The 27,352-nt window shown below is 49.8% G+C and overlaps 1 protein-coding gene across 1 annotated transcript in view; it reads left to right on the top strand.

Moving 5' to 3' along the window:
* The first annotated feature begins 1,909 nt into the window (after positions 1 to 1,909).
* EHD3 (EH domain containing 3) overlaps positions 1,910 to 27,352 on the top strand; it is a 36,918-nt gene continuing 11,475 nt past the window's right edge. Inside the window, 3 exon segments of the mRNA NM_001131576.1 lie at positions 1,910 to 2,763; positions 14,794 to 14,970; positions 19,851 to 19,948. Of these exon segments, the coding sequence (NP_001125048.1) occupies positions 2,537 to 2,763; positions 14,794 to 14,970; positions 19,851 to 19,948 (502 nt within the window). The 5' untranslated portion in view covers positions 1,910 to 2,536.

Genomic DNA, 27,352 nt, shown 5'->3' with positions numbered 1-27,352 from the left:
CTTCACCATACTCCTCTTGAAGCTCCTGCAGGCACTTCAAATGCAACATGTTTTAGATTGAACACATTATCTCTGTCTGCTAAATCAGCTCTCTCTCTGCCTCCCCTAATTAGTGGAAGAGCTTCTCTGACGATCTTATCCCCTGTGGTAGAAAATTCAAAATCATCCTAGACTGTGCCTCACCCTTATGTCCTCTTTTTTTTTTTTTATCACATACCAAGATCTGACAATTCTATTCCATGAAAAAAATCTTTTGAGTCTGACCTTTTCTCCAATCCCATTGCTGCTGTCTCCTAAGCTTTGGAATAGTTTCCTAAATGGTCTCTTGGCCTCTGTATTAGTCTGTTTTCACACTGCTATGAAGAAATGCCTAAGACTGGGTAATTTATAAAGGAAAAAGGTTTAATTAACTCACGGTTCTGCACGGCAAGAGAGGCCTCAAGAAACTTACAGTCATGGTGGAAGGGGAAGCAAACACGTCCTTCACAAGGTGGCAGGAGAGAGAAGTGTGAGGAGCAAAGTGGGAAGAGCCCCTTATAAAACCATCAGCTCTCACGAGAACTCACTACTATCATGAGAACAGCATGAAGGAAACTGTCCCCATGATCCAGTCTCCTCCCACCAGCTCTCTCCCTAGATGCATGGGGATTATGGGGATTACAATTAGAGATGAGATTTATGCGGGGACACAAAGCAAAACCATATCAACCCCCAACCCCTTTTGCCCCTCCGACACTGCTCTTGGCATTCCAGTTCCTGCCTGGTCCATAGCCTACTCCTTCTTCATCTGTGGAAGGGAGGGTAGTGGGAGTTGTTAGCCTGGGCAGGGAGGAGTGTTTTATCACTACACTGTTTAGAATGGTGCCAATACAAAGCATATCAACTTTCAGCCAGTTTATTATTGGGTTTAAATTCTCTACACACAATGCACTGCTTTTGCCTATACCTGGACAGTGTTCCCACTCACTATCCTTAGTATGATGCTGCAGGTAATATGATCCGCCATGAAGGTTAAATAAAGCAATGTTCACTGAGAACTTAGCCCAGGCCCCTGCACATGCTGAGCATTTTGTTAAAGTAACAATGATTAGTAATAGCATTGTTAGTGGTTCCCCATCTCTGGCAGTCTTTCATGCTTGGCCTCCCTCACTCTCTTCCACCTTCCTAAACCCTACACTCCAGCTATGCCAAACTGTTTACTCTGTCTTGGACACACCAAGTTCTCCCATGTTCCTCAAGCCTTTGCAAATGCTCCTTACGCTCCTAGAATAATGAATGTCAATTCATCACTTAGGATCCAGCTTACAGTCATACTTTCCATGAAGCCTTCCTCAAATTAGCCACACAAAAGGAGTGACTCCTCCCTGTATTCCCATGACCCTCTGCTCATGCCTCCTCTTTAAAGCCTGCCTTCACTGGAGTTCCTGGAAGGGAGAGTCTGTTCAGCACTCATCTCTGTATCCACAGTCACCAAAATTGTATCTGCCCCATAATAAATGCCCAATACTTGCAGGGATTTTGCTTGTTGGCTTGTTTTGTTTTGCTGGAATGAATGAATAAATAAATGGGAACGATTTTGACTTCACCCTAAGCCTAGCTAAAAGTTTGGGTAGTGACAGTTTTGGTTATTTTGTGTAACCTGATAGTGGATCCTTCTTTCTATGCCAAAAAAACAAATCCCCCAATACTAGAGTACCTGTTTTCCTAAGGAATTGACCTCAGCAACTGAAGGAGAGGCGATTCAAAGCAGGGAGGGTGATGAATAGGTCAACTCTGTCCTCGCAGCCGTCCCTGAGAGGGCGCTGTTCCCAAATCGAAGCCCAAGAGGCGGGGACTGAGACACCGGCATTCTCCCACTGGACTGGGTCAGCATCCCTCTCATCCCTCTCCTCGCGCGGCCGCAGGTCTGGAGCTGAGCGCCTGCCCACAAACATGGCGGCGCCCTGCGCGGCTTCCCTTCGCCGGGACCGTGGGGCCGGCCCTGCCTTGCCAGTACTAGGGGACTTCCTCCGCGCGCCGGCTTCCTGCCCAGCTGGCATTTAAACCAGCGCCTGGGGCTGCAGGATGCTGCTGCGGATGCTGAGCTGTCCGCGGGTTGGGCAGCGTCGCCGTCTTTCCTGAGCCGCCTCGGTCCGGCAGGAGCGGAGCCGAAGCATCCCTTGCTGCACGCAGGGCAGAGCAGGCGAGGGCTGGGGGCCGATCGGGGACCCCGGCTTCGGACCCCGGCATCTGGCAGTTTCCTTGCAGGTTCGACTTTAATTTCCAAGATTGCACCCCTCCTCCTCCAGCCCAGATTATTTATCCTCCCTCCGGCCTGGGCTGCTGGATGCAGCAGTGGCTGGGCTTGGTCCCAGGAGCAGGAAGAGTGCGCTCCCGGCCCTCCTAGCCGCGTGCCCGGGCCATGGTGCGGCTGAGCCCCGCGCTTGGGTGAGGCGGCGGCGCGAGTCGGAGCCCGGCAGACCGGTCCTACGGGACATCTTCCCCTGAGGAGGAGTCTTCCCCTGGGGCTGCGTGCCGGGGGCGAGCGGCGGCCGCGATGTTCAGCTGGCTGGGTACGGACGACCGCCGGAGGAAGGACCCCGAGGTTTTCCAGACGGTGAGTGAGGGGCTCAAGAAACTCTACAAGAGCAAGCTGCTGCCCTTGGAAGAGCATTACCGCTTCCACGAGTTCCACTCGCCCGCCCTGGAGGATGCCGACTTCGACAACAAGCCCATGGTTCTGCTGGTGGGCCAGTACTCCACTGGGAAGACCACCTTCATCAGGTGAGCCGGCCCAGGGTCCCGGCAGCCCACCCCGGAGCCCAGCGCCTAGTCCCTCCGGTCACTCCTGGTGCTCCACCCCTGACAGGGGACCAATGGGAAGCCTTCAGTTGAGGGCTCTGAAGATATCTGTTTGTGCAGGCGTCAAAATTTTACCCCACAATTTTTGCTGGTCCCCCTTCCCATCCTACCCAATACCTCTCCACTCTACTTGGCCCTTGGCTCTAGTGGTCAACCTGAAGTATTCAAGTGTAAAGCCATTCCCGGTCTCCCCATCTTATGGATGATGAAACCGAGGCCCAGGAGGCACAATGGAAGAGCTCCTGGTCTCTGGAGCGCCTTATGTTGGTGGGGATGTCTTACGTCTTCACTTTTTAGCAACACATCATTCACGGGCAAAACCTCTTCCCTTGTTTTTCAAGGGGCTTGGCACTCACATGGGGGCCTCACAGTTGCAGCTGAGTTCTGATGGGTGCAGGCCTGGGAATGGAGGTGGCCTGGGGATGCTACTTGTCCTCCTTTTATCATTTCCTTCTCTAAAGCAGAGCTCCTGTGTATGTATCTTGGAGACTCAACAGAAGCTGAGTCCAGAAGCAGAATGCTTTTTTTTTTTTTTTTTTCCCTTTCTCTTATTTGATCTTAATGGCTCAATAATAATATTAAAGACTCTTAGAGGTGGAAGGGATACCGGCATTGTCTCATCCAGTTGCTGACTTTGCAGGTGAGATAACCGAGGCGCAGAGAAGTTAAATGAATTGTGTAGAGCCATCTAAAGAGTGGGCAGCAGACCTGGGATGTAAGTCCTAGATGTATGTGAGGAGATGCTTGGCTAAACGCCTGTAACTCTGAGAATGAGTCATCCATTCCCTTCGATTACAGAATCTTTGGGCTGGAGGGAGGCTCAAGAAGTCAATTTGTTCACCCTGCATTCAGAGTGGTCCACCAGAGGCCCTTCTTATCTTTAGAGAACAGGCTTCACTCCAGTCCTCAATCCTCCCAACTTCAAGGCCAGCCATTTTTCTTGGCCTCTTTTATAGCCATTCCAAATTGTTGAGAATGCTGTGGCCCTCTGTCTTAAGAGTCAGGCTCCCACAGCTTGAGAATGGAGTTTGGTGGCCCCCCAGAGTCAAGCGTGCTCATCTCCTGCAGAGGGTTTGGAAAGCAGGGGTACCCTTGTTTCTATTCCTTGGCTCTCTGAGCATCCACAGCATGTGAAATGCTGTGCTTTGTTTGGTGAGGAGTGCAGAAAAGTTAACAGTCTAGTTACTAATTTTCTAGGTACTAATTTTCTCTAACATCGACCTTGTAACGCCAGCCTTCTGGAAGTAGCACCATGCTAATGGGTCATGTCTAAACACAATACCACATTGAATTTGTCCTTGTGGAGTGCACAGCCTAGGGCTCAGCAGCTTTGAGAGGCCAAGTGATTTCTGAAGGAGTTTGGGAGGTGATGGGCCTGTTGGCTCTTGTATGTTTTATATTGATAGAACTGCAAGAGGCCTTAGAGATTAATCTAATCCATTGCTTCTTAACTTTCTATCTTTAGAAAAATGTACATACATCCCAAATTTGCATATAATGTTGGGGGTCCAAGGGCCATCTTTGGATTTTAGGGTGGGAACCCCTGATCTAAGCCATGCTCCTTGTTTTATTAAGCACCCATTGCTGCCAAAGGCACTTCAGAGCTGCCTGGGTTGCCTGCAGAGTTTCCTTCGTGAGTCCTGGCCTCCACTTGGCCCATTCATGCCTCAAGGGAAGTGCAGGCCATTTGCACATGGCCCTTGCCCTCTCACAGCCTTCCCTGGCTCTCTACACATATGGTATTTATAACCTTTCATACATTATCTATAGCTTCTCCTTCCTGGTGTACAATCATTGACAAGACAACATCCATGCCTTAGCATCTCCGGGGCCTCGCCCAGGGTCTCAGCTATAGGAGGTTCCCAGCAGACATTTTGCAGAATGGGAGGGAAGATGCGGAGAGGTGAGGATCCCCAAGCAGCAGACAGGTTTAAGCGCCTTTTGTCTGAGACACTCTCCTGGCTTTGTTAACTGGGTCTAAGAAAGTGGCAGAGTCAAATTGCCACAGATGATTCCCTATCTGAGGGAGACAGCAAGACCGGGAGAGGCAGATCCCTCTTCTTTCTTATCCTCCATGTGCAATAGTTCCCTCTCCCCACTCATGTCAGCAACTGAATTTAGCTCATGCGTCAAAAGCTGTCTCCCCTTGAGGGAGTGTCAGCCAGCGCTGTAGGAGGGGTCGTACCACAGGGAACCCTCCAGAACCAAATCATGTACTTTTCTTCTTTCTCATGAAATCCAATAAACAGTTGTTTTTAATTGGAAAATATAGAAAAGAATAAATTTAAAGAAGAAAAAAAGTCACCCGTAATCCCATGACTTAGGAGAAGCTATTTTAATTTACATATAAAACATATTTATATATAAAGCATATAATTTATATATAAAGTATATTTCCAGTATTTGTAGCTATTTTATAGCACAGTTGAGATCATGCTGTACATATAATTTTGTATGCTGGGTTGTTTACTTTTGTTTTTGTTTTTGAGATGGAGTCTCACTGTGTCACCCAGGCTGGAGTACAATGGCACAATCTCTGCTCACTGCAACCTCCACCTCCTGTGTTCAAGTAATTCTCCTGCCTCAGCCTCCCAAGTAGCGGGGGTTACAGGCACCCACAACCACGCCTGGCTAATTTTTGTATTTTAAGTAGAGATGGGGTTTCGCCATGTTAGGCAGACTGGTCTTGAACTCCTGACCTCAGGGGATCCACCCACCTCAGCTTCCCAAAGTGCTGGGGATTACAGACGTGAGCCACTGCTTCTGGCCAGTTTTTCTTACTTATAGCATGAACATTTCCTATCTTATCAGCATTATTTGTCAGCATTATTTTTAACAACTGCATACTATTTCACTATTTGTATATACAATTATTCATTTAACTAATGAATAATAACTAATGAATAGCATTGTTTTTAACAGCTGCATACTATTTCATTGTGTGTATATACGATTCTTCATTTACTTAATCTACTTATCTTGGATGTTTTAGGCTATTTCTAATTTTTCGTTATTGTAGAATAATTCTGAATATCTCTGTGTATAATATTTTTTCCTATATTGTGTGTGTGGTTTTTTTTTTTGTTTTTTTTTTTTTTGAGATTCCCAGAAGTGGAATTGCTAGGCCAAAGGTTGGGCAGAGTTTTGTTTAAAATATTTTTTAACTTTAAAATTTTTGTATTAAGAGTCATATTTTGCAGTTGTTTTCCGAGAGGGTGAGTTGACACTGCATCCCTTCCCCAACACAAGTAAGGCTGCTCTGGAGTGGATAAGTGCGTCCATGCCTAGGTCTCAGAAGGCCTCCTCCTCTCCCTTCTCCCATCCCTGCTTCTCGCCTTGATTCTTGTCTCCATCCCAGGCCTGAACCTGTGAGGGGCCTTTTCCTCGGAAACAAAGACTTGCCTCTTCATTCCCCCAGTTCTTGGCGTTTTGCCCCTGAGGGTCCATCCGCTTTCAGTAATATGTGCTTGCCATGGGGTCTATTTCTTGTCTGAGGAAGAACACACAGAAAAGGACATTCTTCTAATAACTAATTAATGTGCTGTGATGTCTGCCTGAAATAACTTCCCTGGCCTAAGGCCCGGCAACACAGAGTAATAAAATAAACAGTAAATTGGCTTGGCAGCTGCCCTCTCCAACACAGGCTGCCTCTTTGGAGTACAGTAGCTCTGTGTCCCTCTGGCCCTGGCAGCCTTTCCTCCTGCCTCTGCTATTCTTCTCCCTTTGCTATTTCTCTGCCCGGCATGCAGCCTTGAATCCCTCCTTCCTTAGACCATCTGGCCCCTGGTCACTCCTTCTTGCTGCCTACTTCTGTGGCCCCTTATTCTGCAGGTAGTGGAGGTGAGTAGCTGGCTGCTTCAGGGGCTGAGGAAGGCCTGAGTACTTCCATGGGCCACGAGGGAGGCCTCCCTAAGCCTTGGCAGAGCTGAGAGAGAGGCTCTAGTGGGTTGGCTGTGGGGCCTGGGGCTGCAGAGCTAAGCTACCCCGGGCTCCTTAGGGAGGCTGGGCTGGTCTGGAGGGTTGCACGGACCTTCTATCGTGTGACTTGGACTCTGAGGCATGAGCACTTGGTGGGGCTGCTGGGATGGGAGTCCATCATGAGGGCTACTGAGCTGGCCCTTTCAGCTTCTCCCACTTCAGGAGACTCCACAACCTCCCACCCCAAAGGTGCCTTGGCATTTTCTGTGGCTGTACCAGCTCTCATCACCACCCTGACATCCCCACCCCAGGCATTACAGCGCCACTGAGCCAGGAAAGATGGTTCTCCAGAAAGCCAAAGGGATAGAGTGAGAGGGCCACCACCCCAGTAGACCCACTCACTGCAAAGTCCATCCTGGCAGGCACAGCCCTTGCACCACCTTCAGCCCTGTCCACCCACCAAGGCCAGGGGATGTCCTTTGTCTGTCAGGGTTCTGATCTGCTGGGTCTCTAAAGGGGCCTGGGTGAAAATCCACCTGCTTCTTACAAGGCCTAAGTGTTACACAAGGAAGCAGAAGGCCTTAGGCCAGAGGAACTGTGTCTGCGTGCCTTGGCCTGGATTAGGGGCTGCCTTGAAAGTCAGGTGCCTGGCAGTCATCAGGAAAAACATTTACTGGGAGGAGAAAGACCTTTGGGGAAAGGTCTCCCTCCCATTCCCATTGACAGTGGGACGAAGGCCGTGGAACACAGTCCAAGTCAGCAGAATCCAGCTCCACCACTTCCTGCACAGAGACCTGGTTAGGAAGGTCTGACAGAGGTCAGGCCACCTCCCCTTTCTGACCCGCAGTTTCCTTATCCATAAGATGCGAATAGTAATAACCGCCTCACAGCATTACTGACCGGATTCGGAGGTGGGGGAGGCAGAACCAGTTTAGCACCAGCTGTGCTCCAGGCACCGCGCATGGGGCTTTATCATTTCCTCTCCTCTCTTGAGCTGACTCTCTAACATGAGACTTAGAGGCAGGCTCTCAGGAAGGTGCAGGAAGGCCCTTCTCCAGCACGAAGGGGAGGGCTGGAGAAGGGGCACGTTGCTGAGCTCTGGGGATGGTGCCAGGTAGTGCCCTGGGCAGGCTGGCCTGTCGCAAGGAGGCTGGACTGTCTGGCCACCAGATTCTCCTTCGTGCTGGAATCCCTTCATCACATGGCTGAGGGTGCTTTCGACAGGGCCAATTATAGCTGCTTCAGGGAACACGGAGCTGACTCATGCCTCAACTTGGCCGTGGAGAGTCTCCCATCCACTTCCTCGCTTGTGTCTGTGGGATGTGTTAGTCTCCCTCAAACCCCATGAGGCCGACAGGGCGAGTATTATCATCCTGGACTCAGTCTGTCCTGTCTCCCCTCATTCTCCTGCATCCCCGTCTCCACTGTTCCCACCCTGGCCTGAATTAACTTTTCTTTTTTCACACTGCTGTGGGAATGTTTTCTCCTGGCAACAGAGGCAATCTGTATCGCTTCCCATAAAGAATCAGTGCATGAGATTCCTCAATAGATTTTTCCTTTCTGGACACAGTGGTGGCTTTGTTACAGGGGCACCCGCTGCTGTAAGCCATACCCAAATGCCCCTGAGAATTTACCCCACCCGACTGTGCTGCCTGGACTTGCTGGTGGCCTCATTAGACTCAGTGTTTTCCCAGACCCATGTGTGGTCAGCAAGTTTTGGGTCATGTGGGTTTAGCAGGACAAACCCTAGGCCCTTGCCTGACCACCTCGGGCTGCAGTCCTGTAACTTCCCCAGAAGCCACCCTGCTAGGCTGGGAAGCCTTCACTCATCTGCTGAGAACACCACGTCCCTCTCAGGGGTAGAATTTGAGATGCCTGTGTGAGAATGATCCTTCATCGCTGCTGTTTGGCCCTGTTCATTCTGGGCATTTTTGAGGCTGCCTCAGAATGGCTCTTTTCAGCCCTCTCTATTTCAGCTGTCCCTGGAGCCTTTGATGATCCCTACTTCCCACAATCCACTGTTGCTGCTCCCTTGCAGAGCCCTGCTTAGGGCTTCTCATCCACACACTCACTAGGTCAGGTGCCCGGGCAGGCAAAGATAGATGGGGTTTTCCAATCAGAGTGGAATCTTTCTCATGAAGGGTAATCTTGCCCAACTGTTTTTAAATCCAAAAGTGTCCTTTTAGAGCCCATGGAGCCAGGGACCTGCTCTGATCGTATGATAGCAGCAGCTTTGGGATGCCACACCCCAGTCACTGAGGCCAAGCAGAGAACCCCACAGCTGATATTTACAGAGATGAGTACACTCCTGCGTTTGGGGGCCTCAAAGCCTCACCTCTCCTCCAAGGCCTGGCCCTGCCTGCCTCCTGCCAAACCATGTTTCTTTATGGCCTTCTTGTCCCATTCATTGTTCTAAAAGGGAGCTCAACCCTTTTGGCCTGTCCCTAAAGATGGCTGCATTTCCTAGTCAAGGCAGGAAAGGAGAGTGAGTATAGTGGTTAGGAGCATGAACTCAAATCCAAGTGCCAGGTTCAAATCCTGGCCCTGTTACTATTTACTGAGTGCATCACCTGGGGCACATCGTTTAACGTTTATCTCCTCCTCCTTCAAATGGAATGATAATCTAGGTAATTTAAGGTACTGGTTAAATGCTTAACTTCTGCAATGAATGTAATCCCCAGAACACCCTGTGAGATAGGTTTTCTTATTAGGTCCATTTGATGAGGAAGAGCATAGTGCTGACATCATAGTATGTGGGAAGGTGAAATGAGATAATCCATGGAAAGTTTAGAACAACATCCGGCACATCGCAGGTACTCAGTCTGAACGATTACCCACCATGTTATGAAGGGAGGTACTGAGGTTCTCTGAGTTAAGTACCCCTTGAAGAGCATAGCCCTCAAGGTTAGAGAAAGCAGGTTGGCTGGCCCCAGGCCACTGAGATTCCCAGCTTCTCCCAGGAGGCCCTGAAGGAGAAGATATTCTGAGAAGGCAGGAAGTGCTAGCCAAGGGTATAGCTGTTAGGATTCACTCTCATCACAACCTCGGTGCCAGCTTTCAAAGTGATCCTCTGGCCAGAGGAAATCCTGCCCTTGCACTCTGATTATTGAACTGGGATCTGGAGGGATGAGGGGCTTCCCAAGACAACCTGAAACCCATCTGTGCCCTGTGTGGCGAGTGGCCTTTGGACAGGAGGGCTCCAACTCTCAGCAGATCAGCAGCTTCCTCCAGGGCTGGCTGCCGAGGCTCCCCCTTGGGGACAGAGCCTATAGCAACCTGACTTTAACTACCATGGAAACGCAGAGTAAGTTCACAGCTCAGAACGCTGCTCAAAGGCACAAATGGGATGTTGATGAGTGGGAGGAAGCCCTGGCGAGCCTCCCTGGCCACCCCCCCTCTGTGCAGACCAGGCCTGCTGCTGCAGTCCACCTGCGCTGGCCCACCTTAGGGAGTCACAGGATGGGCAGACAGCTAGGGCATGGGCCCTGGAGATGTGGCGTCTGGTACTAGCTCTGCTCTGTCAGCCTGTGGGGCCTTATCAGCTTGCTGGGCAGTGATTTCCTCAGGGTAGAAGACAGTTACAGAATGAAGGATTTGGTCAGACTGATGTGGGTGTGGATTCCAGCTCTGTTACTAGCTGTTTAACTTTGAGAAGCCATGTAACACTTCTAATCCTCAGTTTCCTCGATGCCTGCCTATCTATAGGGCTGCTGTGAGAACCAAAGGAGATACTGTTGTGAAAATATTTAGCATAATGTGTGACACGTGGAAAGGCTATGGAATGTCAGCAGTTATTTCAGTCAAATGAAAGGCTGGGTCCAGAGCAGGTTACCAACACTGGCTGGACCTAGAATGAGCTGGGTAGCTTGGAGAAGTAGCAGTGTCCAGGGCCCTTTTCCTGATAGAGCAGTGAGGACCTCTGGGGAGTGGGGCCCAGACACCAAGAGCTAAAGCCTTACAGTGGGCTGGGATGTGCAGCAGGCTGAGGACCACTGACCAGCCAGCCAGATCTCCAAGTTTATTTCTCAACTTAACAGTCTCTGTTTTAACATCTCTTTTCCTGAGGGCCTCCTGGCTCTTCCCTCTGCACATGACTACAGGCCCCCAAGGCTTAAAGCAAGAGGGGGATTCTCAGCACTTGGGGAGAGCCCACCCCAAAGGCCTGCATTTGTTGGGCAACATCTCTTAGCTCCTGTCCGTCAAGGCCTTGGAGGATGCCCCAGGGCTCTCCTCTGGCTGGTCCCAACCCAAGGTAGTTCTGAGCTCCTTTCTTCAGCCCAGCCTCATGCTGCTTGCCTCAAAGTTGTTCTGAGCTCCTGGAGGGCTGGCTGGTTCTTTTTTTTTTTTTTTTTTATACTTTAAGTTCTAGGGTACATGTGCTCAACGTGCAGGTTTGTTACATATGTATACATGTGCCATGTTGGTGTGCTGCACCCATTAACTCGTCATTTACATAGGTATATCTCCTAATGCTATCCCTCCCACCTCCCTCCACCCCACATCAGGCCCCGGTGTGTGATGTTCCCCTTCCTGTGTCCAAGTGTTCTCATTGTTCATTTCCCACCTATGAGTGAGAACATGAGGTGTTTGGTTTTTTGTCCTTGCGATAGTTCACTGAGAATGATGGTTTCCAGCTTCATCCATCCATGTCCCTACAAAGGACGTGAACTCATCCTTTTTTATGGCTGCATAGTATTCCATGGTGTATATATGCCACATTTTCTGAATCCAGTCTATCATTGATGGACATTTGGGTTGGTTCCAAGTCTTTGCTATTGGGAATAGTGCTGCAATAAACATACGTGTGCATGTGTCTTTATAGCAGCATGATTTATAATCCTTTGGGTATATACCCAGTAATGGGATGGCTGGGTCAAAGGTATTTCTAGTTCTAGATCCTTGAGGAATAGCCACACTGTCTTCCACAATGGTTGAACTAGTTTACAGTCCCACCAACAGTGTAAAAGTGTTCCTATTTATCCACATCCTCTCCAGCACCTGTTGTTTCCTGACTTTTTAATGATCACCATTCTAACTGGTGTGAGATGGTATCTCATTGTGGTTTTGATTTGCATTTCTCTGATGGCCAGTGATGATGAGCATTTTTTCATGTGTCTGTTGGCTGCATAAATGTCTTCTTTTGAGAAGTGTCTGTTCATATCCTTCGCCCACTTTTTGATGGAGTTGTTTGTTTTTTCTTGTAAGTTTGTTTGAGTTCTTTGTAGATTCTGGTTCTTAAAGGCATTCGCACTCCCTGTCTCACCGTGTGCCTCTGCTCTTGGCTTCTAAAGAGGACCATGGAGGGGGGCAGGGGACTTTGGGCTCTCACCGCCCAGGCCCAGAGAAGAGCAGAGAGTCACCTGCCTTCCCAGGCCATAGCCAGAAGGTCAGAGGAACAGTCCGCTCACCATCCCCCTGTCCCTTCAGGACTGGCCACCAACGAGGGGCAGAGCCACGTGGGTGTGAATGACACAGATGGGCACCACCCAGAAATGCATCCCTCAGGCAGCAGATCAGGGAACAGACTTTTAGAACAGGAGGCACCTGAGCTATCACATTGTCTAACCTCTTAAGGGAACAGAGGATGGGCCCAGAGAGGGGAGGGGGCCTGCCTGAGGCTGCACAGTGAGTGAACAGGACCAGATCTTGGACCTCTGGCCCACACTAAAGGACAGAAAGAAAACATTTTTAAAAACATTCCATAAAAATAAACCAACTCCCTTCCTCTTCTTCGCCTCTCTGGTTGGGATAATATGTAAACTCCCCTACTGCCATTTGTCTTCCATCTAGGAAGAACTGAAATAGTTCAAAGTTATTCGTAAAATTGTAGATGGCCAGCAATGTGGCCATTAAATTAGCCAGTAATAACCCATATAATGGAATTCTACGTTGTCATTAGGAGGAATAGAATAGATCTGTCCTGCTATGTCCTAAACATATTAAGCATAAAAAGAAACACGTGCATTGATAATATCCATGTAATCATCACAAGATCTGTACATTCCTGCCTGTGCACATTACGACATCCTTCATGGTTACAAAGCATGCACACGTTGTGGGGAGGTGTGTGTGTGTGGGTGTTGGGTACAGAAGGAAGGCATTGACAGATAAAAGGTAACTTTTTGACACCTATTTAGGTAGTGCAGGTAAAAAACTGAACACATATTTAAAAACATAGCACAGTTAAAATCTCTATCTGGGAATCCCACCATATACTATTACATTTGTAATGAAATTGCCTAATACCCAAGGGCACAAGGTAGGACTCATTTGTTGAACACATCTGTTTTGCCGGGTACTATACAAGGCATTTTGAATGTAGTCTCTTCTTTGAAAGTTGGAATTAAATGGATAATGACAAGAAAGATACAATGAAAGGTGTGCAGGTTGCTTCTATGCTTAAAAATAAGATCAGGTGGCTGGGCGTGGTGGCTCATGCCTGTAATCCCAGCATTTTGGGATAGGCCGAGGCAGGTGGATCACCTGAGGTCAGGAGTTAGAGACTAGCCTGGCCAACTGGTGAAACCCCGTATCTACTAAAAATACAAAAAATTAGCCGGATGTGGTGGCAGCCACCTGTAATCCCAGCTACTTGGGAGGCTGAGGCAGAAGAATCACTTGAACCTGGGAGGCGGAGGTTGCAGTGAGCTGAGATCACGCCATTGCACTCTAGCCTGGGCAACAAGAGTGAAACTCCATCTCAAAAAATAAATAAATAAATAAATAAATAAATAAATAAAATCAGGTCAGGCACAGTGGCTCACACCTGTAATCCCAGCACTTTGAGAGGCCAAGGCAGGCAGATCACCTGAGGTCAGGAGCTCAAGACCAGATTGGCCAACATGGGGAAGCCCCGTCTCTACAAAAAATACAAAAAAATTAGCCGGGCATGGTGGCAGGCACCTGTAATTCTAGCTACTCTGGAGGCTGAGGCAGGAGACTCACTTGAACCCGGGAGGTGGAGGTTGTAGTGAGCTAAGAACACGCCACTACACTCCAGCCTGGGCGACAGAATGACACTCCATCTCAACAAGATAAATAAATAAGATCATAAATGTGTAGATCTGTGTGAACACTTAATAACATAGTACTTGTGTGCATGGGACATTTCTGGAAGGATACAGGATACAAAATACAGATACTAGAGGTGTAGGATACAGGATACAAAATACAGATACTAGAGGTGTAGGATAGGATGGAGATTCATTTTTCTTTCTTTCTTTTTTTTTTTTTGAGACAGAGTTTTGCTCTTGTTGCCCAGGCTATAGTACAATGGTATGATCTTGGCTCACTGCGATCTCTGCCTCCCGGGTTCAAATGATTCTCCTGCCTCAGCCTCCCTAGTAGCTGGGATTACAGGCACCTGCCACCACGCCCAGCTAATTTTTGTATTTTTAGTAGAGATGGGGTTTCACCATGTTGGCCAGGCTGGTCTTGAACTCCTGACCTTGTGATCCGCCCACCTCGGCCTCCTAAAGTGCTGGGATTATAGGCGTGAGCCACTGCGCACGGCCAGAGATTCATTTTTCATAATGTACCTTTTATATTGTTTGTATTTTGTATCATATATGAGCTATTTTTATATTAAAGAACTAACCGGTTAAATAAAGACTTATGAAAAGCCAGCAGAGTCTATGGAAGGTTTAGTTCTAACCATGCCTTTGTGTGGGTACTTCAGCAGGTCACCTTCAGTTATGGAGTCTGTAATACTCTGTGTAAGAATCATTTCAATCCATGCTTTGTTTCTGAGCCCAAACCTTGCTCCTTCTACCCCCACCCACCAGCCCCCAACCGATTGAGAAAGGGAAAAAGATAAGGACCAAAAAACAGAATATTTTAAGTTCAGCTGAAATTCCACCTCCTCTACAAAGTTCTTTGGACTTGTTATCCAGCAGGCATTTCTCCCGGCCATGAGATCTTGCTGCTGTGGCCCTGCCCTCCCCTCTGACTCGCATGTTGTCTGCCTTGTAGTAGATATGCGGTGTTGATCTTTGTGCAGAACGCCTGCATTAGGACTGTGTTCCTTCCTGCTAGGTACCTGCTGGAACAGGATTTCCCAGGCATGAGGATTGGGCCCGAGCCCACCACAGACTCCTTCATTGCGGTGATGCAGGGGGACATGGAGGGGATCATCCCTGGGAACGCCCTGGTGGTGGATCCCAAGAAACCCTTCAGGAAACTCAACGCCTTTGGCAACGCCTTCTTGAACAGGTGAGTGTGGAGGGAACACAACACTTTCAGGTGCTCTCTTTTCTTCTTGGAGTATGGGGAGTGAAAGAACAGTAGGCAGGGTCTTGGGAGGCTTGGTGCCTAGAGTCTCCTGTCAATCTTTCCATACCTAGATTGTCCCTTGCTTGCTGAGAGTGTAACTGAGTCAGTTGTGAGATGCAGCAGCTGCAAATGCTGCATTGATTCCTCCTTATCAGGGAGCAGGGAAGGATACAACAATGACTTAGGTCACATTCCCCTACCCTGTACCTACCCCTAGTAAAAGCGGAGGAGGATGCTCCATATAGTTCCCAGCATTTGCCTAAACATGCAGTGGCTAGGATTTGCATCTAACTGGAAGGAGGCAGACGAAGGTTCTTTTCTGTTCACGGATATTGTTTCTACCTGGTGGGAAGAACCCTGGACTTAAGAGGGAAGCCTTGGGTTTGAGCACTAACTCTTCTACTAAATTAAATGACCTTGCACAGGTCACCTCTCTTCCCCTGGGACAAGTTCAGCCTTGCAGATACCAAGATCGTCATGATGATGTGAATGGAGAAAGCTCTAGGAATGCTTGGCAAACTAATCTGGGCCTTCACATTAATTATTCTGTTTAACCAGAATGTAGGCTGATCCCCTGCTCACACTTACTACACTTATAAATCCAGTTTCACATGTGCATGGTAAATACTTTGAAAATAATTTTAAAACTACTTTTTCTAATTGGAGGTGTTTAGAGTAGACGTAATGAATACGGGCTTTGCCTTCAGATAGACCTGGGTTCAAATCCTGCCTAATACTTGAACAAGTATTTTGTAACTTGAACAAGTTATAAAACTTATTTGTTTCTAATTTTTCCCATTTGTAAAATAGGATAGTAGGAGTTAAAGGAGAAATAAGTGCGACAGTGAACAGAAAACACTTCGTGCCTGGCACATAGTAACCAACAGGTTAGTTAGTGATAGTGTTATCATGTCTTGTTTCATTTGATTACTTAATTGTTTAGTGAATGGAATAGGCATCTGCTGTGGCCATTTTTCAGTTGTAGAAGTTGAGGCTCATTGCCCAAAGGATTCTCGATGTCTCTTATCCCAAATATATATATATATAGGTTTTTGTTTTTTTGTTTTTTTTTTTTGGTGAGACGGAGTTTCACTCTTGTTGCCTAAGCTGGAGTGCAGTGGCGCGATCTTGGCTCATCGCAACCTCTGCCTCCCTGGTTCAAGCAATTCTCCTGCCTCAGCCTCCCAAGTAGCTGGGATTACAGGCATGCGCCACCACGCCCGACTAATTTTGTGTTTTTTTTTTTTTTTTTGGTAGAGACAGGGTTTCTCCATGTTGGTCAGGCTGGTCTCGAACTCCCAACCTCAGGTGATCCACCCGCTTCGGCATCCCAAAGGGCTGGGATTACAGGCGTGAGCCACCATGCCCGGCCCCAAATAATATTTTTTATAAACCTATGAACTTGTCTCTGACCTTTCTTGTAGTGGCAGGGAGTCAATAACAGTCTGAGACAGGGACGGGGAGATGACCACATGAATGAAATGTGGAATTGTGAGTGGCCAAGGTGTGCACCCAGAGTAGGGAGCAGAGGAAGGGTCATGCTGAGAAATCTCAGGAACTTGGCCTGGCAGAGAGAGGCCCAGGCATGGGGCTTGGTTTATGTCAGGAATGAAGCTGAGGTCCATTTAGGAAGAATGAGGAGGTCGTGGTGGTAAGGTGCAGTCGGGCAGGCGTCCTGGAGTCCAGGGGTGTCTCTCATACCTGGAACTGAGTGAGGAGGTCCTGGATGCCCAAAATGCTAAAATGCATAAATGGAGGGGTTGAGATGAGCATGATTCAGGAGAATGAGTCCCTGAACAGAAGCAGGGATATCTGAGCAAGGGGGTAAGCGATGAATTTGATTTTGGACACATTGAGTTTGCAGTGTTGGTGAGTCAGCTGAGGAGCATCGTCCTATCTGAAGGCAGAGAGGAGGAGCTGGACCCCAGGGGAGAGGAGGGAAAAGCCCGGGGAAGACAAGAGGAAACTGGGCTCATCACAAGAGAGGAGTACAGGTTTAGTGGTTAATGCCATTTTGGGATAATTGTGCTTATAATGATATGGTGTATTGTATTATATGTAATAGCGTATAGCCTATTATGATAACAGAATTTAAGTGATTGCCATCATATGCTGGGTGCATTCCTGAGAGCTGAGTGCCCTTATGTCATTAATCAAACCCAGCAAGTCTCATTAACTCCATTGTTAAATTTATTGAAACCAGGAGGTGTGGGTGAGGTTGGGTGGGGGTGGTTTACTTTGAGTAAAGACACCTCTTTGAATATTATTATCTTCATCTAGAAAGTGATAAAATGTAAATAATCCATTCCTACAAATGTTGTGTGTTGTGTGAAGAAAATCTGAGAGAGAAAGGAAAAAATATATAATTCTTTACAGTGGTTCCTTTTTTTTTTTTTTTTTTTTGAGATGAGGTCTTGCTGTCGCCCAGGCTGAAGTGCAGTGGCATCATCTCAGCTCACTATAGTCTCCACCTCCTGGGTTCAAGCAATTTTCCCGCCTTGGCCTCCTGAATAGCTGGGGTTACAGGCATGTGCCACCACGCCTGGCTAATTTTTGTATTTTTAGTAGAGACAGGGTTTCACCATGTTGGCCAGGCTGGTCACGAACTCCTGGCCTCAAGTGATCCGCCCACCTCGGCCTCCCAAAGTGCTGGGTTTACAGGTGTGAGCCTGTAACCGGCCTACAGTGGTTCCATTTAGGGAGAGGAATTGAGCAGGGCAGAAAGATGGAGAAGAGGAACACCTTCCTATTTCATTTTATGCCTTGCTGGACCATATTTTGGTTTTTTGTTTTGTTTTATTTTTTGTTTTTGTTTGTTTGTTTTTTACCATGTGCATATATTTTACAAAAAAAAATTATACAGAAAATATATAGGAAGGTGTTGTGAAACAAATAACATGCACATAAAAGGTAATACTATTAAGGGGTCAGGAATCTCTCTCTAAATCTGTGATTTCAATGAATAAAATGAAGGTGACTCAGGCAAGATCCTGCATTTCCAGAGTGACCTGGTGTCTGGCCTGGAGAGCAGACATTGACAAGGAAAGAAATGTAGCCACGGGAGGGGCTGTGTCTCCTGCCTCCCTCCCAGGTGCCTTGCTAAGGGATAGAATTCATGTTTTATTCCAACAGATACCAGGCCCCTAGCGGCCTTGGGCTCTGTTCTGTGGGGGAATATAAGGCTGATCCGGTCCAGTGGACACAGGCTTGGAGAGAGCCAGTGATAACCCAGTCAAGAGGAAGAGCAGGGCTGACGAGGCCTTTGTGGGAAAGTTGGCATTTGACCCTGACATTAAATGATGAGTGAAGTGGCACCAACCGTGTAAAAAAAAGAGGACATTCCCAGCGGAAGATACTGAAGAGAGAAAGAGGAGAAAATATGCATCACCAGAGAAGAATGATGAAAGAATGTGGCTTACTGCAGGCACCTATGAAATCGTGAGGTTCTGAGATTTTCTCCAGGAGCACGCAGCAGCTGAAGTAGTGGATGTTTAGGTTGGCTGGGGGTCTGCCAGTCATGTCCATTGAAACGACAACAGGGGATGATGGGAGCCCTCTCGCATGTGCCACCGGCTTCACTGCAGTCCGCACAAGGTGCTGCACCTTAGATTTCCAGGTTCCTGTCTATGCTGCTGAGTGGTCCTATTTCACACCCCTTGTCTGCTCCCCTTCCCTCGCTTCTCTTGAATAACACTTGACTGCTATCCTAATAGAGATGTTTGGCCTTTAGATGCCCAAATAAATGTTCTTGGGTGGTTCCCATTCTTCGAGGCCAGCTCCAGTGCCTCCTCCTCCAGGAAGCCCTCGCTCTGCCTCCAGGAAGCCATCTCTCTGCCTTGAATCTTCCAAACACTTCATCTGACTTCTCTCAGGGTGCTGGTCCCATTGCACTGTGTTTTCTGGTTGTCTATGTACAGGCCTCCTGTCCTGCACCAGGCTGTGCTCCTTGGAGACAGGGATCGAGGTTTGGACATCTTAGTGTCCCCGACAGCAGGAGTTGGCAAGCGTGAACCATGGCTGCCTCACGATCATCCAGGGAGCTTCCTCAAAGCATAGATCCTGAGTGAGACCCACTTCTGGGGCTGGGGCTGGGATTCTGGCCTGGCTCCTGGGAGTCTGCATTTTAAGCCAGCCAGGCTTGTGATCCTCTGGCCATAGCACCCAGCCTGTTATCTTGCACAGAGTAGGGCTTCAGTTACTGTTGAATGATACCCCATTTACAAATGAGGACATAAACAGAGAAGCACAGCCACTTTGCCCACGAGGATCAAATCAGAAGGAGGATCCCCAGACCCTGACTCTGCAGTGATGGTTTGGGACAGACCCTTGAAGTCCCTCCTGCCCCACTAGTCCCTAGGGGCTCATATGAAGAGGAGCCAGGGGGTCTTCTCATTGGCTATCTAAAGAAGCTAAGGTTCCTAGAGAGGGCCAAGCTAAGTGGAGTTACTCAAGGCAAGGAGGTAGCTGACCAAGGACAAACTAAGGACTTGGGGCCATAAGAATTAAACCCAGGCTTTGATCACACATGAAGACGGGATGTCGCCATGGAGTAGCCCTGCTTGCTGGTCACACAGCATTTTACCAAACACACCTGGGTTCAGGGCGCTCTTAACACTGGATGTGGGGAGAGGCAAGAGGACTGGGGTTCAGCCCTGGGTCAGCTGTCAGCCACGCCCTGAACTGGGCAAGCCCATGGTGAACTAAACCCTTCAGGATGCACCTGCAGCTCACCTGAGCGATACAAGACAGGTGGTTGGAGTCATGCGGCTGGGTCAAGAAAGGTGGGCAAGTACTCACCCAGGTTACCTCTGCCCATGCAGGTTCGTGTGTGCCCAGCTACCTAACCCTGTGCTGGAGAGCATCAGCGTCATCGACACACCAGGGATCCTCTCTGGGGAGAAGCAGAGGATCAGCCGGGGTAAGCAACCTGCCTGAGGGGTGTTGGCTGTGGGCTCCATGGTTCTGGCATGTTCAGTCTCTTACATACCAGAAGAGAAGCACCCAGGGCCATGCTGTCCCTTGGCGAGCCGGCACTTCTCCTGTGCTGTGTGGGATCATTTTACCTGGGGCAGTCCTAGGCCGGGGTTGGCAGGGGTCGGGAGAGGAATTCAGGTCCACCGTAGCTCAGGAGACAGCTGGCCTCAGTCTTCTCATCTGTAAAATGAAGACATCAATATCAGTCTCACCTCATTGGGTTTATTCATGCTACAAGGGGCACCTTCCATGGCCCTGACCCTGGCTTGCTTCTTAAGTTCCTGAGGAGCTTGCAGCTCTGCAGGGCAGCCAAATGCATACAGAGAAATTCAGCTCAATGGTATCAGTGCTCTGAGTCATAAGAGGAGGGAACCAGGTAGTGAAAGCACTTCAAAAACTGTTCACTCCAGATAAATACGGGATAATTGCTCATTAAAGGAGGTTGCCTGGTATGGTGGTTAGAAGACAGAACTCTGGAGTCAGGCTGGCAGGATTCTAAGCCTGCCTCTGCCACTTGCTAGCACAGTGACCCTCAGCAGGTTTCTTTATTTCAGTTACTTTATCTGAAAAATGGTGTGGGGGGCGGTGGGGGCGGGTGGGGTGGGAATAGTACTATCCATCTTACAGAGTTGTTTGAAGATGAAAAGAAATGCTTAAGATAAAAAGCCTTTTCTGGTTGGCACATAGAAAGTACCTAGTAACCATGAGGGATTATAGATTATCATCATCATCATCATTGTTTTCTTTTTTTTTTTTTTGAGACAGAGTCTCACTCTGTTGCCAGGCTGGAGTGCAGTGGCACGATCTCAGCTCACTGCAACCTCTGCCCCCCAGGTTCAAGCGATTCTCCTGCCTCAGCCTCCCGAGTAGCTGAGATTACAGGCGTGCACCACCACACCCAGCTACTTTTTTGTATTTTTAGTAGAGACGGGGTTTTACCATGTTGCCCAGAATGGTCTCGATCTCCTGACCTCATAATCCACCTACCTTGGCCTCCCAAAGTGTTGGGATTACAGGCGGGAACCACCGTACCCGGCCTGTTTTCTTTTTTCTAACTCTAAAATGCTAGGCAGATGCTGTCAAAAGCTAAAAACAACTGCTCTGGGCCTCCACCCCCAGCCTGTCCTGCCACAGTTTGCTGAGTGTCCTGCATAGCCCCCTATCCTCTCTGTGCCGTATGTTGTAGCTCTGGCAAGAAAATCAGATGATGCCACGCCCACCCCAATACTGGAGCTAGTTGCTGGGGCTGGAGCCACATCAGCACTCAGAAGTCAGCCTATTAGGGTAAGGGAGGGCTTTGAACTGCTGGGGATCTCTGGGAAGCAGCTAGAACTCTTGCCTGAAGGGACCTAGGTAGGTGACTCTCTGCAGGTGCCTTCACTCTCTGTGCTCTGTGGCTCTGGCTGGGACACAGATCTGCCCTGCCCGTGTCTGTGCCACCATAGTGGGGCCCAGAAACCTTTGCTCTTTCTGCAAGAGCATAGCCTGCCCAGGCCAGCACTGCTCACCCCAGACCCCTCAGAGGAGAGGTCACAGCCTCATGGTGTGACAGGCCAGTGCTCCTGCAGTTGTGTATTGACGAGGCCCAAGTGGTGCAGGCCCTTGGCCCAGGTGCAGGCCACTAGTGCCAGACCTGGGCTTCTGTCCAGTGCTCCTGTGAGCTGCCTTGGTGTCCTCTCTGCAGAAAGCAGCTCTCTTCTGATGAGGGCAGGTGTGTGGTGCAGGGCCAGGCTCGGCTCTTTGAGGCTACACTATGGTTGTGTGTGAGCTGCCATGGCTGGGAGTGGAAAGGGAAGACAGTGAGAGAGGCCCTCCATGTCAGCAGCCTGCTCAAGGGCCAGGTTAACCCCAGTCAGCCCTCCAGGGAAGACACAGCCTGGAGTCCTCATCCTGTAGCAGGTGGGAGGGAGTGGGGAGGCTGAACATCCTGAGAGGAAAGCCCTGCCCTCCCTCCTCACCACCTCTTGCTTTGCTTAGGAGGTGAGACCTGGGAAGAAGAGGGGAAATGAAGCAGCTGAGTCAGGAAGGACTTGGGAAACTGTGTTAGCAGTTCCTGTAATTGGTGGCCTGTGAATTCTGGGACATCACAGTGTCCCCTGGGAAGGGGGTCTTGGAAGACTTGATCTCCTGGCTCCCCATCTCTGGGCTGTATGGTGGAGGTGATAGGGAGCTGGAACCCCTGGCCTGGGAAAATAGGGATGTCTGAGCCTCCCTCCTTCCAGCCAGCACGCACGCTGTAAGCACCTGGCTCCCTGTTCAGGGCCCTGTGGAGGGACAGCACGGGCGGTTTCTCTGTCTTGCTTTGGTTTGTTTCCCGGAGCACACCCTTTCTCCTAACCCACCTATTCCCAACCCCAAGTGGTTCATCTGGGGTTCACCCTGCGTTTAAGCCTAAAGGGGATTTGCTGTTTCACTCAGGCAGCTCAGGACTCCTCCGGGAAGGCAGGGGAAAGCCATCCCTTCCCAGTGTGAACTCCGTGGGGGAGTTGCACCTGCAAGGCCAGTGTAGCCTGACCAGTGGGTCCAGACAGGACTCCAGCCTCTGCAGTTTCCAAGGACACTGTATTCAGAGTTCTGGGCTTTAGAAACTGTGTGTGTCTCAACAAGTCACATTTTCAGTGTCCCCATGTGTAACAAGGGGTAATGATACGCACCACACAGCCATCTTGTGGGGTCCATAGACCACATGAAGACACGCGCCATAGCCCTGGGTCTGGATCACCATAAGCTACCTTCCTCCCTCCCTCCCTGTCAGTTGGCACCACCTATCATACAATCCCAGAGTAATCTGTGTGAATAGTTTCCCTTGTAGTTGTGCAGTGCACAGCCTGTGCACCTGTATGTGGCAGGCTGGTTCCCAGAGACTCCTGCCTTCCTCAGTTCCTATCCTATTCTATTCTTTTCCTGTTTCTGTTTTTGTTGTTGTTGTTGTTGCTGTTGTTGTTGTTGTTTTTTTGAGAAAGAGTCTCGCTCTGTCACCAAGCTGGAGTGCAGTGGCGCAATCTCGGCTCACTGCAACCTCTGCCTCCTGAGTTCAAGCGATTCTCCTGCCTCAGCCTCCTGAGTAGCTGGGACTACAGGCATGCGCCACCACACCCAGCTAATTTTCGTATTTTTAGTAGAGACAGGGTTTCACTACCTCTCTCCTGCCTTTGTCTTTGGACCCCAGTGACTGCCTTAAGCAAATTAGGCCCTTGGTGTTCTTGCCTGCACTTCCTAATGCCTCCCACCCCACACTAACTAAGCACCAGGTCCCCCTACCTCTGGGAGAAATGATGGCCCCAGGAGTGGCTTTGCAGGCCAGTTTGTTTTCTGCTTTCCTGATTCCAGACTGTAAATGCAGCTGCTGGCAAAAGCAGCCTGCGTTAAAAACAAGAGCTAGAACTGGGCTGCTGGTGCCTGGGGCGGTGCTGACCTCAGCACCCTGAGGAGACCAGGACAGTTGGGGAAAGGGCATCAGACACCCTCAGTTATCTGTGGTACCCCAAACGATGAAAGTTTCCAGGGTGCAGAGCCCCACCCCTTTCTTTCTCACAATTGGCCTTAGAACACATAGTTCCAGTTTAAACTGACACACACCTCCCCCACCCATACCTCCTTTTACACACACACCCACTCCCACACCCACACATGCATACACACTGCTCACACATATCCCGCACATATACACAACTCCCCTCTTCCCCACAGCAACCCCCCCCCCACACACACACACACACACAAATGGGTGCATAGAACCAAACTTGCTTTCTCGTGGCCTCTTGCCTGGGGCTCCAAGAGCGCTGGGTTTGGCCACAGAGCAGACTGGATGCTTCTCGCCTTACTCCAGCCAGCCCAGGCCAGGACCGGACACCCTCGCTCCCTGGGATAGTCCTGCCAACTATGTCATAGACGAGGGCGTCTAGAGCCTGAAACTCAGCCCACCTTCTGCTCACTGAGCCTCATACCTGGCGCAGGGCTGTGTCTCACCAGATAAAAAGGGGCATGGTTATCAAGTCAGCACAGAGGCCCCTACTGGCCATATTAGACTGCCTGTTCTGCAAAGTGAGCTGCTTCCCAGGGCTCCAAGACCTCAGGCTTCACAGGAAGCGGCACTCGGGCCCCAGGCTGGACTAGGGCGGCAAAGGGTCATCCTTGCTCAGGGTGTGGAACCTCTACTGGGCCTGGGGCGGGGTATGTCTTGTGGGAAGAAGGGTGGGGTGCCCGGGAAGCTGATTCTGGGAGGTCCTGGGCCAGCACTTGTCTCTGGATGCAGATGCATTGGGGTGGCCAGGAGAGGAAGACAGGGAGGTGGTTCCTGGAAGTGGCAGGATGTGCCCCAGCCTGGCTCATTACTGGGAAGAAGTGAGGATGCAGCAGGAGTGGGAGGGTTCCAGAAGGCTGAGTGTCCTGAGCTTAGGAACCGCATTTCCTGGCTGCTTCCCAGCTAGAAATCCCCACAGGCGCCACCTTAGGAAAGCAGGGCGGGGCTTTGTGCTCACGTCACAGACTGCACAGCTTGAAGCTCCTCCCCACAGGCCCCTTCCTGCACAGGTGAGCTCAGTAGGGCCAGAGCAGTTTGAAAATTTGCCCGGATCACACATCTAGATTGCGAACTCTGGTCTTCCTATTCCTGGTCCAGTGGCTTCTCAGCACGTTATCATCACCTGCCCAGGAAGAGCACAGAGGGTAGGAATGAGGGCAAACCTCTCATCTCCAGGTTTCCTCTAGGGGTCTTTAGGGCTCAGACCTTGGCAGGTCTGGGCTGATCCTTGCAGCCTCACATTCCTAGCCCATCCAGGGCACCCTCATTGGAGCAGAGCCTGCACTTAAAGGCCTCTGGGTCTTCCCAGACTATGTGCCGGTACAGGCACGCCTGTGCGGGCCCTCCCATGCCTGGGCAGAGCAGCCGAGTCCTGACGCCCTTCAAAAGGCCTTGCCAACCATCTGCTCAGGCCGCTCTTTGCCATTACTTCTGGGAAGCATCTAATGTGGCATTTCTTCCCCATTGTCAGCCAAACTCTTCCCACGTTTTAGAAATTGATGCCTCGTTATTCCTCTTTTGCTCAAATGTCTTTAAATCTTGACAGAGATTTTTTTGGGGAGGGATGGGGTTTTGTATGTACCCACCGCAAGTAAGTGCCTGGTTTGAGGGCTCAGCTTCTGAGCTTCAGGCTCACATGGCTGTGAGCTGTTATAGAAAGAGAACGTGGGCTGCAAGTCAAGGAGTTGGGTTCCAGGCCTGAGTTTGCCACCACCTGGCTGTGTGAGCTTGGGCAAGCCCCTTAATCTCTTTGTGTCCAGATTCCCTGTCCTGTAAGATGTGTATGCCCTACTTACCTCCTGGGATACAGAGAATTATGAAGAGCGAATGAGGTCATGTGGCTGGAAACCCGAAGAAGTATGCTGCCCTGTGAGGGCCCAGGCACTGCATGTCAGACCACGAAGGAAGCCGGCGGGTGAGGAAGGGGTGGCTTTCCTTACTGTGTTTGTCTGATTGATTTCCTCCTGCCTGGCATTACTTCAAAGTGCTTTCTTTCCAGTCCTCTGGAGCCTCGGGTTGGAGGGGACCACAGATCCCTGCAGGCTGCCCAGTCCCCAGGCCTGGAGCTGGCTGACTAGACCTCTTAGAGCCAGCAGACTTGTGCTATGAAGTCCAGGAAGGGCAGCTTCTCTGCTCTGTCTCTTGGGGCTTGAATCTCCTCCCACTCACTAGTCCATATTTCATGAACCCTTGGGCTGCCGCAGGTGCCCAAGAGCTACCATTGTGGGTCTCAGAGCCATTGCTGGGACCAGAGAGGGGAAGGGGGCCTGTCACTGGCCATGGCACTCACCGCAGCTGCCGAGGCAGAGTCTGTGCTGTCAGATCTTGTTGCCACGGCTCTACCACAGAGCCCTCATTCAGCTCTACCACAGACCCCTCATTCAGTCATTTGTTATCCCTATTTTGCAGATGAGAAAATTGAGGTTCAGATTTGCCAAATAAATGAGAAAGCTAATCCTATACCATACCCTTTTTCTTACTGGGTCCAGTCCATACCTTCGAGATACCGCCATTCCTAGATCTGCACCTAAGTCCAGGCCAAGTGAACAACTAAATATCCACCCTACAGATGACACAGGCTCGGGGTTAGCCAGGAGCAGGGAGGTTGAGCTTCAGAGCAACCCATGGAGTCATTGCTTGATGGTCAAGGTCTTCATAGCCACACCTGGCTGGAAGCTTCTGGCATTACTAAGTCTGTAATTGGATAGCAGCTTGCCAGAGCAAGTAGGAGGCCTCTGCTTATAAAATCATAGAAAGAGTTCCCAGAAGCCCTTGGCCTGTCCTCAGGCAGAGGCAGACTTCACACAGGCATCCCCGAGGCCTGTAAAACAGCAGCCTGCAGCCTCTCTCTCTTGCTGTGCCTGCAAAGGGTCCCTTGTAGCTAATCTCCATCCATCCTGTTGTACTCCCCACCCTCACACCTCTGGTCTCAGATGCAGAGAATTGTGAACCGAGAAAGGAAGCTCAGAGGTTGTCCAGCTCAATCCCCTGATTTGACAGGCAAAGAGACAGAGGACTAGAGAGGGGAGATTCTTGCCCAAGGACACACAGTAAATTAGTGGCTAAGCAGAAACGAGAGGTGGGCTCACCCAGGCCAGTGCTCCTCTGGTGACCCCTACAGAGCACATCCCATCTCATAGAAACTAGGGCTTAGAAGGAGTGCTTTACAAAAAACAGCAGGGTAATGAGAACAGCCAAGTTCACAGCTCAGCAGTTTCACCTGCATCCTCTGGTTTGTTTAGATCCTCACAATAACCCTACGACTGAGTCACCGATTCCTCCACCATAAAACTGAGGCCCAGAGACTCCTCATTTACTGTTTCCCAGATGCCAAACGTGGAGCAGGGCTCCCATTTCAGTTCCGTTCAGCAAATACTGATAGTGCACCTGCTGTGTGCCACACACCGTGCTGGGTGCAGGGGAAGCCCAGAAGGGTGAGGTGCTGCCCCTGCCCTATCCAGCTCCCAGTGCACCGAGGATGATTTCAGTGAGCTGAAGAGCAGAACAGGAGCTTTTATGATGCTACAAGACCACCGAGGGCAGGGACAGGGATGGGCAGGGGTCTATCCTGTTCTGGCAGCATGGACATATTGCTGCCCCTCAGCCTTTGCAGACACAGCCTTCTCTTACATCGCTGGTGTCATCAGGGATTGCAGCAAAGTTGCAGGGACAGAGCTTCTTCTCTTCTCTGCAGCTTCTCTGGTGTCTTTGTTTTCCCCAGCCTGGTGGAGGCGTGGCTACAGTGCAAGAGTTGAGTTTGGAGTTCAGGTCTTGGCTCTGACCCCCAGCATTGCATGGCCTTGGGCCTTTCTCTCACCCTCTATA

This window comes from Pongo abelii, chromosome 12 (assembly GCF_028885655.2).
Source record: "Pongo abelii isolate AG06213 chromosome 12, NHGRI_mPonAbe1-v2.0_pri, whole genome shotgun sequence".
Lineage (NCBI taxonomy): Eukaryota > Metazoa > Chordata > Mammalia > Primates > Hominidae > Pongo > Pongo abelii.
This window is presented reverse-complemented; position numbering and strand designations above follow the sequence as displayed.